Below are 13,653 nucleotides of genomic sequence, written 5' to 3' on the forward strand. Positions count from 1 at the left end.
CCGCTGGTCCCCTGATCCTCTGGTCCCCTGATCCGCTGATCCCCTGGCCCCCTGATCCCCTGGCCCCCTGATCCCCTGGCCCTCTGATCCCCTGGCCCGCTGATCCCCTGGCCCTCTGATCCTCTGGTCCGCTGATCCCCTGGCCCTCTGATCCCCTGGCCCTTTGGTCCGCTGATCCCCTGGCCCTCTGATCCCCTGGCCCTCTGATCCCCTGGCCCTCTGGTCCCCTGATCCGCTGATCCCCTGGCCCTCTGATCCCTTGGCCCTCTGGTCCGCTGATCCCCTGGCCCTCTGATCCCCTGGCCCTCTGGCCCGCTGATCCCCTGGCCCTCTGATCCCCTGGCCCTCTGATCCCCTGGCCCGCTGATCCCCTGGCCCGCTGATCCCCTGGCCCTCTGATCCCCTGGCCCTCTGATCCCCTGCAGTAAGAAACACATGGGTCTGACTGAGGCTTTATTACTCTGCTAATCAACTTCCTGCTTATAGGAAAAAGTCTAAGAGAGGCAAGCTCTTTATGAGAACACAGTACACAGGGGAAGGGAAGACTAAGGCTTACATCTAGGAGAGCAGGGACAGGAGACAGAGGGGGAGAGGGTACAAGAGACAGGGGGGGAGAGGAGTAGACAGGGGCAGGAGACCGAGGGGAGAGAGGACAAGAGACAGAGGGGGAGAGAGTACAGGAGTAAGAGGGGGAGAGGAGACAGAGGGGGAGAAGGGACAAGAGACAGAGGGGGAGAGAGTACAGGAGTAGGAGGGGAGTCAGAGGGGGAGAAGGGACAAGAGAAAGAGGGGGAGAAGGGACAAGAGACAGAGGGGGAGAAGGGACAAGAGACAGAGGGGGAGAGAGTACAGGAGTCGGAGGGGGAGAAGGGACAAGAGACAGAGGGGGAGAAGGGACAAGAGACAGAGTGGGAGAAGGGACAAGAGACAGAGGGGGAGAAGGGACAAGAGACAGAGGGGGAGAGAGTACAGGAGTAGGAGGGGGAGAGGAGACAGAGGGGGAGAGGAGACAGAGGGGGAGAGGGGACATGATACAGATGGGAGAGGAGACAGAGGGGGAGAAGGGATGGGAGGCAGAGGGGGAGAGGGGATGGGAGACAGAGGGGTAGAGGGGATGGGAGACAGAGGGGAAGAGGAGGTATTATACAGATGGGAGAGGAGACAGAGGGGGAGAGGGGATGGGAGACAGAGGGGGAGAGGATACAGAAGATGGTGGGGGCTGGAGACTGAGAGGAGAGGAGATAGAGGAGGAGAGGGGGCTAGAGACAGAGGGGAGAGGAGTCAGAGGGGACAGGAGACAGAGGGGGAGAGGGGATGGGAGACAGGGGGGGAGAGGGTACAGAAGATGGTGGGGGCTGTGTGAGGGGAGAGGAGACAGAGTGGACAGGAGACGGAGGGGAGAGGAGAGGAGACGGAGGGTAGAGGAGAGACAGAGGGGAGAGGAGACAGGGGGGGACAGGGGATGGGGGACAGGGGGGGAGAGGGTACAGAAGATGGTGGGGGCTGGGTGAGGGGAGAGGAGACAGAGGGGACAGGAGACGGAGGGGAGAGGAGAGGAGACGGAGGGTAGAGGAGAGACAGAGAGGAGAGGAGACAGAGGGGAGAGGGGGAGGGGTACAGAAGACAGGGGGGCTGGAGACAAAGGGGAGAGGGGACAGGAGACAGAGGGGAGAGGAGAGGGGACAGGAGACAGATGGGAGAGGAGAGGGGACAGGAGACAGAGGGGAGAGGAGAGGAGACAGAGGGGACAGGAGACAGAGGGGAGAGGAGACAGAGGGGAGAGGGGGAGAGGTACAGAAGACAGGGGGGCTGGAGACAAAGGGGAGAGGGGACAGGAGACAGAGGGGAGAGGAGAGGAGACAGAGGGGACAGGAGACAGAGGGGACAGGAGACGAGCGAGGCAGTGGTAAAGTAAGAATGACATTGGAGTAGAGAGACTCAGGGACGGAGGAGGTAGAGAGAGACTGAGGGAGGGAGGAGGTAGAGAGAGACTGAGGGAGGGAGGAGAAGGAGAGAGACTGAGGGAGGGAGGAGGTAGAGAGACTGAGGGGGGGAGGTAGAGAGACTGAGGGAGGGAGGGAGGGGGTAGAGAGAGACTGAGGGGGGGAGGAGGTAGAGAGAGACTGAGGGGGGGAGGAGGTAGAGAGACTGAGGGAGGGAGGAGGTAGAGAGACTGAGGGAGGGAGGAGGTATAGGGTAAGAGATTACGAGAGGGTAAGGGTTGACATATGAGACCTGTTTTCTCCGTCAGAGCCAGTTTCAAATGTCATCACCCCAGTCCCTCTCACCTGTAATGTGTTTAAAATAGAGACCGACCAGTTTATTACTGCACAGCCTGGCTCGTTTCGTGTGTGTGTGTGTGTGTGTGTGTGTGTGTGTGTGTGTGTGTGTGTGTGTGTGTGTGTGTGTGTGTGTGTGTGTGTGTGTGTGTAATGGAATGTTACCAGTTTATGACGCAGCCTGGCTGAGCCCAGCATAGCTGCTCTCCTATAAATTACTCTTACGACCATCACAAGGAGCAAAACCTCCTTGGCTCTGTGTGTGTGTCTGTGTGTGTGTTCAAATGAACTGCTGGGGGTAGTTCTCACCAGAGCGAAGCATCAGCAGATTTCTTTGTTTCTCAATAGTGTTTTCCATGGAACAGACACACAGGATCGTAATTCAACCGGCTCCAGGAGAGGGCATCACTCTAAACCATAACAGAGAGGAAAGAGGGATGGAGAAAAATAAGAGACTGAAAGAGAGGCCACAATCATTTCCACCTGGAAGAGTAGGCTATTAGTAGGTTATTTCTGTGGTGTGTTTATAATACCTCTTTAAAATACAGTACTTTTCTACCCCCCTGCACCTACTATTTTACCCTCTCTCTTTTCTCCCTCTATCCCCCTCCCTCCCTCTCCTTCTCTCTCTCTCCAGCTCCCTTTCCCCTCCTTCTCCCTCTCCCCTCTTTCTCCCTCTCTCTCCCTCCCTCTCCCTCTCTCTGTCTCTCTCCCTCTCTCTCTCCCACGCTCTCTCTCCCTCTCCCTCTCCTGAAGTTTACCAAAATGGGGACAGTTGCAGGAGGTCTTGGTGAAATCTCTTCTGCATCTTGAAAACATTAGAAGAATTTAATTCTGGCAGTGACAGAGCATACAGAGAGACACACACAGGGGTTACTAGATGTTTAAATAGATACAGTAGGTGCTATTCAGACTCTGCCACATAATCTAGCTATTGTTTCTGAAACTCTGTCAAAACCACCTTCCCACTTGTGATTGTGCAAAGATGTGTGTGTGTGTGTGTGTCATACGTCGTTGTCCTCATCCGTCAAATTTGACATTTGTGGTGTTAATTACACGCCCAGATCACTTCCAGGAAATTCAGGACGTTGCCCTGTGGCAGTCCTGGCACCGTTGTGCTTGGGGTTTTGGGATTGGTGGTGGTGATTGTGTTGACATATTTGTTTCTGGCCGGTCACAATAGGTTATTTTGGATGATTTTCCCTTATTTCCCAACCCAAGGTTTCCTTCTCTGTATTTGTATTGCCCCATTTTAAAGCGTAGAAAGTGTGTGTGTGTGTGTGTGTGTGTGTGTGTGTGTGTGTGTGTGTGTGTGTGTGTGTGTGTGTGTGTGTGTGTGTGTGTGTGTGTGTGTGTGTGTGTGTGTGTGTGGAGGTGTAGACATGTTGTCTGATGTGTCATAACTCATTAGTCTTTCTCTGTGGGATGAGTCAGCAGAACAGCGCTGATTGGGCAGGAGCTGGGATGGATGGAACTTTTGCCTGCTGCGACATATCCCTGAGTCATGGTATAGTGACCTTTGACCTTGTGTGGGCTCACCTGAGGTGACTCCCCTGGAGCTCAGTCTGACAGGGAGGAGGGAAGCTGAGGTGACTCCCCTGGAGCTCAGTCTGACAGGGAGGAGGGAAGCTGAGGTGACTCCTCTGGAGCTCAGTCTGACAGGGAGGAGGGAAGCTGACGTGACTCCCCTGGAGCTCAGTCTGACAGGGAGGGGGGAAGCTGAGGTGACTCCTCTGGAGCTCAGTCTGACAGGGAGGAGGGAAGCTGAGGTAACTCCCCTGGAGCTCAGTCTGACAGGGAGGAGGGAAGCTGAGGTGACTCCCCTGGAGCTCAGTCTGACAGGGAGGAGGGAAGCTGAGGTGACTCCCCTGGAGCTCAGTCTGACAGGGAGGGGGGAAGCTGAGGTGACTCCCCTGGAGCTCAGTCTGACAGGGAGGAGGGAAGCTGAGGTGACTCCCCTGGAGCTCAGTCTGACAGGGAGGGGGGAAGCTGAGGTAACTCCCCTGGAGCTCAGTCTGACAGGGAGGAGGGAAGCTGAGGTGAATATCCAAGATTGTGTAGCAGTGCAGACGTGTTTGTCATTGTGTTTGTCATTGTCCCTTTTTTGTATCTATTTCAATATTTTTCAATCTCTTTTTCCATTTTAAAATTAAATATACCTTCCGGCAACCCACCTCACCCAATGTGATACGGACCTGCTATTTTTAGACCTTATAGCTAGAACCTCCATCAGAAGCTCACCAGCTAATTAGCTACTAGCTATTTAGTCATTGTTAGCCATTGCTAGCGACCTTTACCTTTAGCTCAGAACCCAGACGCTTTTAGCCTGGATAATACCAGTGCACAGAGCGATATCAACCCTGAGCATACCGGACTGCTTTTCTCCACTACATCACCAGATTCCTGACGTAAGCTCTGGACCATTACTCCAGATCATCGTAGCTAGCTAGCTGCTACCGATTGGCCCAGCCCGGAAGCTAGCCTTGAGCCAGTCCCATCTCCTGGCCTGCTCAGTGGACCCTGTGTTCACTCGGCTACACAGCTGATGCCTCCCGGACTCTTCACTAACATGACTAGAAGCCACTACATCACAGGATTCCTGCTGTAAGCTCTTGACCTTTGCATCAGGTCATCGCAGCTAGATAGCTGCTACCGAGTGGCTATAGTGGCTAACGCCCTTGTCCCGAAGCTAGCACCAGTTAGCCTCGAGCCAGGCGCATTGGCCTGGACCCTTTGTCGACACGGAGCCCTGCCGATCCATCACGACTGGTCTGCCGACGTAACTCCATCCGATGTGCCCTCAACGGGCCTTTGTTGGACGTCAGGGAAGACGCTTCTACTAGGCCTGGCTCGCTAACTTTAGGAACGTGTTCCCCGCTGGCTAGCATAGTAAAGACTACCTAATGGCTCCCTGTTTCATCTATTGCTGTTCACTGGACCCTATGATCACCTGGCTACATAGCTGTTGCCTGCTGCACTGTTTATTAATCACGGCACTCCATTTTTGTTTATTTTGTTTTTCTGTCGGGCCCAGCCTCGAACTCTGGTCCTGTGTGTAATTAACGGACCCTCTCTGCCCATTCATCGCCATTTTACCTGTTGTTGTTGTCTTAGCTGATTAGCTGTTGTCTTAGCTAGCTCTCCCAATCAACACCTGTGATTGCTTTATTCCTCGCTTTATGTCTCTCTCTAATGTCAATATGCCTTGTATACTGTTGTTTAGGGTAGTTATCATTGTTTTATTTTACTGCGGAGCCCCTAGTCCCACTCAACATGCCTCAGATAGCTCTTTTGTCCCACCTCCCACACATGCAGTGACCTTACCTAGCATAACTAGTTCCTCCAGAGATGCAACCTCTCTTATCGTCACTCAATGCCTAGGTTTACCTCCACTGTACCCGCACCCTACCATACCCCTGTCTGTACATTATGCCCTGAATCTATTCTACCACGCCCAGAAATCTGCAACTTTTCAGGGAAGTCAGGAACCAATACACACAGTGAGTTAGGAAAGCAAAGGCTAGCTTTTTCAAACAGAAATGTGCATCCTGTAGCTCTAACTCCAAAAAGTTCTGGGACACTGTGAATAAGAGCACCTCCTCCCAGCTGCCCACTGCACTGAGGCTAGGAAACAATCTCACCACCGATAAATCCACAATAATCGAGAATTTCAATAAGCATTTCGCTACGGCTGGCCATGCTTTGCTCCTGGCTACCCCAACCCCGGCAAACAAGCCTCCCCAGCTTCTCCTTCACTCAAATCCAGATAGCAGATGTTCTGAAAGAGCTGCAAAACCTGGACCCGTACAAATCAACTGGGCTAGACAATCTGGACCTTCTCTTTCTAAAATTATCCGCCACCATTGTTGCAACCCCTATTACTAGTCTGTTCAACCTCTCTTCTGTATCGTCTGAGATTCCTAATCCCCCTCTTCAAAGGGGGAGACACTCTAGACCCAAAATGTTACAGACCTATATCCATCCTGTCCTGCCTTTCTAAAGTCTTCGAAAGCCAAGTTAACAAACAGATCACTGACCATTTCGAATCCCACCGTACCTTCTCCGCTGTGCAATCCGGTTTCCGAGCTGGTCACGGATGCACCTCAGCCACGCCATGATTACAGACACCTGTGTGTGTAAACGAGTCACCCTGCAGTGTTTGTGATTATACCTAGATGAAGACAGCTTGCCTGTCGAAACGTTGGACATTACATTTTTGCATCTGAGGTCTTAGAGTGTGCGGCACTCTTTTATTATCAAGTTTTCCGCTAGCCAGCACCTCGTCTAAATAGGTGTGCTTTTCTTTTTCCTCTAGATAACTCTCTATGGGGGTACAATAGGGTTCAATTCTTGTGGCGCTTGGTGCGGTTGATTCCTTGATCCACCTCTACACAGACGACACCCTTCTGTATACATCTGGTATGCTCTTGTCAGCTGGCCCTCGCTACATATTCGTCGTCAAACCCACTGGCTCCAGGTCATCCATAAGTCTATGCTAGGTAAAGATCTGCCTTATCTCAACTCACTGGTCACCATAACAACACCCACCCGTAGCACGCGCTCCAGCAGGTTTATCTCACTGGTCACCCCCAAACCCAACACCTCCTTTGGCTGCCTTTCCTTCCAGTTCTCTGCTGTCAATGACTGGAATTAATTGCAAAAATCACTGAAGTTGGAGACTTATATCTCCCTCACTAACGTTAAGCATCAGCTATCTGAGCAGCTAACTGATCGCTGCAGCTGTACACAGCCCATCTGTAAAAAGCCCATCCAACTACCTACCTCATCCCCTTATTGTTTTTATTTACTTTTCTTTGCTTTTTTTGCACACCAGTATTTCTACTTGCTCATCATCATCTTCACATCTATCACTCCAGTGTTAATTTGCTCATTTGTAATTACTTCGCTACTATTGGCCTATTTATTGCCATACCTCCTTACTCTATTTGCATACACTGTATAGATTTTTCTATTGTGTTATTGACTGTACATTAGTTTATTCCATGTGTAACTCTGCTTTTTTGTCGCGCTGCTTGGCTTTATCTTGGCCAAGTCGCAGTTGTAAATGAGAACTTGTTCTCAGCTAGCCTACCTGGTTAAATAAAGGTGATTTGTTTTTTTTTACTCTCCCAGGGCTGAGTCTGACAGGGAGTAGGGTAAGCTGAGGTGACTCTCCCGGGGCTGAGTCTGACAGGTAGTGGGGTAAGCTGAGGTGACTCTCCCGGGGCTGAGTCTGACAGGGAGTGGGGTTAGCTGAGGTGACTCTCCAGGGCTGAGTCTGACAGAGAGTGGGGTTAGCTGAGGTGACTCTCCAGGGCTGAGTCTGACAGAGAGTGGGGTAAGCTGAGGTGACTCTCCCGGGGCTGAGTCTGACAGAGAGTGGGGTAAGCTGAGGTGACTCTCCCGGGGCTGAGTCTGACAGAGAGTAGGGTAAGCTGAGGTGACTCTCCCAGGGCTGAGTCTGACAGGGAGTGGGGTAAGCTGAGGTGACTCTCCCAGGGGCTGAGTCTGACAGAGAGTGGGGTAAGCTGAGGTGACTCTCCCAGGGCTGAGTCTGACAGGGAGTGGGGTAAGCTGAGGTGACTCTCCAGGGGCTGAGTCTGACAGGTAGTGGGGTAAGCTGAGGTGACTCTCCAGGGCTGAGTCTGACAGAGAGTAGGGTAAGCTGAGGTGACTCTCCCGGGGCTGAGTCTGACAGAGAGTGGGGTAAGCTGAGGTGACTCTCCAGGGGCTGAGTCTGACAGGGAGTGGGGTAAGCTGAGGTGACTCTCCAGGGGCTGAGTCTGACAGAGAGTAGGGTAAGCTGAGGTGACTCTCCCGGGGCTGAGTCTGACAGAGAGTGGGGTAAGCTGAGGTGACTCTCCCGGGGCTGAGTCTGACAGAGAGTAGGGTAAGCTGAGGTGACTCTCCCGGGGCTGAGTCTGACAGGGAGTGGGGTTAGCTGAGGTGACTCTCCAGGGCTGAGTCTGACAGAGAGTGGGGTTAGCTGAGGTGACTCTCCAGGGCTGAGTCTGACAGAGAGTGGGGTAAGCTGAGGTGACTCTCCCGGGGCTGAGTCTGACAGAGAGTGGGGTAAGCTGAGGTGACTCTCCCAGGGCTGAGTCTGACAGAGAGTGGGGTAAGCTGAGGTGACTCTCCAGGGGCTGAGTCTGACAGGGAGTGGGGTAAGCTGAGGTGACTCTCCAGGGGCTGAGTCTGACAGAGAGTAGGGGAAGCACAGTTATAGATAGATGACTGGATCTAAGAAGTCAGTCATGCATCACACATTGACATATATATAATTGCTGGGGAATTTAACACATACACAAGCAGGCACACACTCTTTTTCTCTCTGTCTCTCTCTGTCTCTTTGTGTTTTTGTCAACCTGTTGTGTCTCGAACCAAAGCCCCCATCTTCAGTTCACCACTAAAGACCTACAGGTTCACACACTGAAGACCTATAGGTTCACCACTGAAGACCTACAGGTTCACCACTGTAGGTCTATAGGTTCACCACTGAAGACCTACAGGTTCACCACTGAAGACCTATAGGTTCACCACTGTAGGCCTATAGGTTCACCACTGAAGACCTACAGATTCACCACTGAAGACCTATAGGTTCACCACTGAAGACCTGCAGGTTCACCACTGAAGACCTACAGGTTCACCACTGAAGACCTATAGGTTCACCACTGAAGACCTATAGGTTCACCACTGAAGACCTACAGGTTCACCACTGAAGACCTATAGGTTCACCACTGAAGACCTACAGGTTCACACACTGAAGACCTACAGGTTCACACACTGAAGACCTATAGGTTCACCACTGAAGACCTATAGGTTCACCACTGAAGACCTATAGGTTCACCACTGAAGACCTATAGGTTCACCACTGAAGACCTATAGGTTCACCACTGAAGACCTACAGGTTCACACACTGAAGACCTGCAGGTTCACACACTGAAGACCTACAGGTTCACCACTGAAGACCTACAGGTTCACCACTGAAGACCTACAGGTTCACCACTGAAGACCTACAGGTTCACCACTGAAGACCTACAGGTTCACCACTGAAGACCTACAGGTTCACCACTGAAGACCTATTGGTTCACCACTGAAGACCTACAGGTTCACCACTGAAGACCTATAGGTTCACACACTGAAGACCTACAGGTTCACCACTGAAGACCTACAGGTTCACCACTGAAGACCTATAGGTTCACCACTGAAGACCTATAGGTTCACCACTGAAGACCTACAGGTTCACCACTGAAGACCTACAGGTTCACCACTGAAGACCTACAGGTTCACCACTGAAGACCTATAGGTTCACCACTGAAGACCTATAGGTTCACCACTGAAGACCTACAGGTTCACCACTGAAGACCTACAGGTTCACCACTGAAGACCTATAGGTTCACCACTGAAGACCTACAGGTTCACCACTGAAGACCTACAGGTTCACCACTGAAGACCTACAGGTTCACCACTGAAGACCTACAGGTTCACCACTGAAGACCTACAGGTTCACCACTGAAGACCTATAGGTTCACCACTGAAGACCTATAGGTTCACCACTGAAGACCTATAGGTTCACCACTGAAGACCTATAGGTTCACCACTGAAGACCTACAGGTTCACACACTGAAGACCTACAGGTTCACCACTGTAGGCCTATAGGTTCACCACTGAAGACCTATAGGTTCACCACTGAAGACCTACAGGTTCACCACTGAAGACCTATAGGTTCACCACTGAAGACCTACAGGTTCACCACTGAAGACCTACAGGTTCACCACTGTAGGCCTATAGGTTCACCACTGAAGACCTATAGGTTCACCACTGAAGACCTACAGGTTCACCACTGAAGACCTACAGGTTCACCACTGAAGACCTACAGGTTCACCACTGAAGACCTATAGGTTCACCACTGAAGACCTATAGGTTCACCACTGAAGACCTACAGGTTCACCATTGAAGACCTACAGGTTCACCACTGAAGACCTACAGGTTCACCACTGAAGACCTAAAGGTTCACCACTGAAGACCTACAGGTTCACCACTGAAGACCTATAGGTTCACCACTGAAGACCTATAGGTTCACACACTGAAGACCTACAGGTTCACCACTGAAGACCTACAGGTTCACCACTGAAGACCTATAGGTTCACCACTGTACTAAAATGTCTATAATATATATAAAGGCTGTTGAGATTCTGTATCATGTTTCAATAAAGGAGTTGGCCTAGTGAAGAGGTTTTATGCGCTGACTGAATGGAAGCTGATAATTGTAATATTTTTACTCTGCTGCTCTCTGGAATCAAGACCGAGTACAAATGTTTCCGGCTGAGACACTCACTATGTGGCCTGGAGCCCGGACTTGGTTACTACAACGCAAAGCATTAGCAGCTATCCCTGCAACCCTACCAGGCATAGGGGAACACAGTGTGTGTGTGTGTGTGTGTGTGTGTGCGTGTGTGTGTGTGTGTGTGTGTGTGTGTGTGTGTGTGTGTGTGTGTGTGTGTGTGTGTGTGTGTGTGTGTGTGTGTGTGTGTGTGTGTGTGTGTATAACCCAGACCGCCATTGCAGACCCCGGGAGACCCCTGTCACATGCCAAGGGTTATACTTCACTTTATACTGTAAATGAACCCTCCGTTTTAAATGCTACTTTAATGCTTGACGTATAAGTTATGGATGAGCCGGGTGCTGAGGCATTTTGGGTCTTACAATGAAAAGACAGTGAAAAATACAATCCATTATGCTCATCAGTCATCATTCATCTTGATTAAACTGAAATAATCTCTTTCTCTCGCTCTCTGTGTGTGACTTTTTCTCTCTTTCTCTCCTTCATTATCTTTCTCTCTGTCTCTCTCTCTCTTTCTCTCGCTCTCTTTTTCTCTCTCGTTCTCTCTAATCTTTCTCTCTTTCTCTCTCTTTCTTTTTCTCTGTCTTTCTTTCTTTTTCTCTCTCTGTCCTTTTCTCTCTCTTTCTCTCAAACCCACAGATGTTCCCAGTCTAGTTTACCTGTGTTCTTTGTACTTGCTCTTATATCTTTTTGAGTGTTAGTAAGACAGACATGTCAAATAAATAATATCTAATTCTCTCTATCTTTCTCTGTTTCTCAATTCAAAGGGCTTTATTGGCTTGGGAAACATGTTTACATTTCCAAAGCAAATGGAATAGACATTTAATTAACAAAAGGGAAAGAAACAATCAGTAAAAAGTATACTCACAAAAGTTTTAAAAGAATATAGACATTTCAAATGTTATATTATTGACTTTGTACAGTGTAACAATGTACAAAGAGTTGAAGTATGAACGAGAAAATAAATAATGGGAATGGGTCACATATCTAGCTGCTGTGATGGCACACTGTGGTATTTCACCTAACAGATATGGGAGTTTATCAACGTTTGATTTGTTTTCACATTTTTTGGTGGATCTGTGTAATCTGAGGGAAATATGTGTCTCCTAATATGGTCATACATTTGGTAGGAGGTTAGGAAGTGCAGCTCAGTTTCATTTTGTGGGCAGTGTGCACATAGCCTGTCTTTTCACGAGAGCCAGGTCTTCCTTTAAGTTTGGGTCAGTCACAGTGGTCAGGTGTGTACTCTCTGTTTAGGGCCAGGAAGCATTCTATTTGTCTATCTGTTTTTGGATGATTCTTTCCAGTGTGTCAAATAATTATATTTTTGCTTTCTCATGATTTGTTTGGGTCTAAATGTGTTTCGGTCCTGGGCCCTGTTTGTTTTTTGTGAACAGAGCCCCTGGACCAGCTGGCTTAGGGGACTCTTCTCTAGGTTTGTCTCTTTGTAGGGGATGGCATTGTGGGGGGGGGGAATGTGTGGGCATCACTTCCTTTTAGGTGGTTGTAGAATTTAACATCTCTTTTCTGGATGTTGATAACTGCTCTGCCTGCATTATTTGGGCTTTTGCGTTGCACACAAAGTATATTTTTGCAGAATTCTTCATGCTGAGTTTCAATTGGGTGTTTGTCCCATTATGTGAATTATTGGTTGGTGGGTGGACCCCAGACCTTCGATGGCCCTGGGTTCTGTAACTGATTTAATTTTTTTTTAGCCAGATCCTAATTTGGAAGTTGAGTTTTATGTAATTTTTGATGGTGTAGAATGCCCTTCTTTCCTTGTCTCTCGTTCACAGCCTTGTGGACGTTACCTGTGGTGCTGATGTTTAGTCTGATGTAGTTATATTTTTTTATGTGCTCTAGGGCAACAGTGTCTAGATATAATTTGTATTTGTGGTCCTGGCGACTGGACCTTTTTTGGTCTTACTGAGATTTACTGCCAGGGCGCAGGTCTGACAGAACCTGTGCAGAATATCTAGGTGATGCTATAGGCACTCCTTGTTTGGCGACAGAAGCACCAGATCACCAGCAAACAGTTGACATTTGCTTTCTGAGTCTCTCTCTCTCTCTCTCTCTCTCTCTGTAGGACCTGGACAGTCTGCAGATCCTTCTGGAGGAGGTACGTTTCTTTGACCTGTTTGGCTTCAGTGAAGAGGAGGGCAGCTGGCTCTGCTACATGTGCAACAACCCAGAGAAGGCCACAGGTAAAACACCTGGATCTCTCTGTCTAACATAGCACACCTCAACCTCCCTGTCTAATAAAACACACCTCAACCTCCCTGTCTAACATAGCACACCTCAACCTCCCTGTCTAATAAAACACACCTCAACCTCCCTGTCTAACATAGCACACCTCAACCTCCCTGTCTAACATAGCACACCTCAACCTCCCTGTCTAATATAGCACACCTCAACCTCCATGTCTAACATAGCACACCTCAACCTCCATGTCTAACATAGCACACCTCAACCTCCCTGTCTAACATAGCACACCTCAACCTCCATGTCTAACATAGCACACTTCAACCTCCATGTCTAACATAGCACACCTCAACCTCCCTGTCTAACATAACACACCTCAACCTCCATGTCTAACATAGCACACCTCAACCTCCATGTCTAACATAGCACACCTCAACCTCCATGTCTAACATAGCACACCTCAACCTCCATGTCTAACATAGCACACCTCAACCTCCATGTCTAACATAGCACACCTCAACCTCCCTGTCTAACATAACACACCTCAACCTCCATGTCTAACATAGCACACCTCAACCTCCATGTCTAACATAGCACACCTCAACCTCCCTGTCTAACATAGCACACCTCAACCTCCCTGTCTAATATAGCACACCTCAACCTCCCTGTCTAATATAGCACACCTGAACCTCCCTGTCTAATATAGCACACCTCAACCTCCCTGTCTAACATAGCACACCTCAACCTCCCTGTCTAACATAGCACACCTGTTCTCATCTGTCTAACATAGCACACCTCAACCTCCCTGTCTAACATAGCACACCTCAA

General features: G+C 49.7%; 1 protein-coding gene across 1 annotated transcript in view; it reads left to right on the forward strand.

Moving 5' to 3' along the window:
- Window positions 1–13,653, forward strand: part of veph1 (ventricular zone expressed PH domain-containing 1) — a 155,288-nt gene that overhangs the window by 95,633 nt on the left and 46,002 nt on the right. Inside the window, exon 12 of the mRNA XM_064982773.1 lies at window positions 12,710–12,827. Within this exon, the coding sequence (XP_064838845.1) occupies window positions 12,710–12,827 (118 nt within the window). The remainder of the gene's footprint in view (window positions 1–12,709; window positions 12,828–13,653) is intronic.

The sequence above is a fragment of the Oncorhynchus masou genome, chromosome 13, assembly GCF_036934945.1.
Source record: "Oncorhynchus masou masou isolate Uvic2021 chromosome 13, UVic_Omas_1.1, whole genome shotgun sequence".
In the NCBI taxonomy this organism is placed as follows: domain Eukaryota; kingdom Metazoa; phylum Chordata; class Actinopteri; order Salmoniformes; family Salmonidae; genus Oncorhynchus; species Oncorhynchus masou.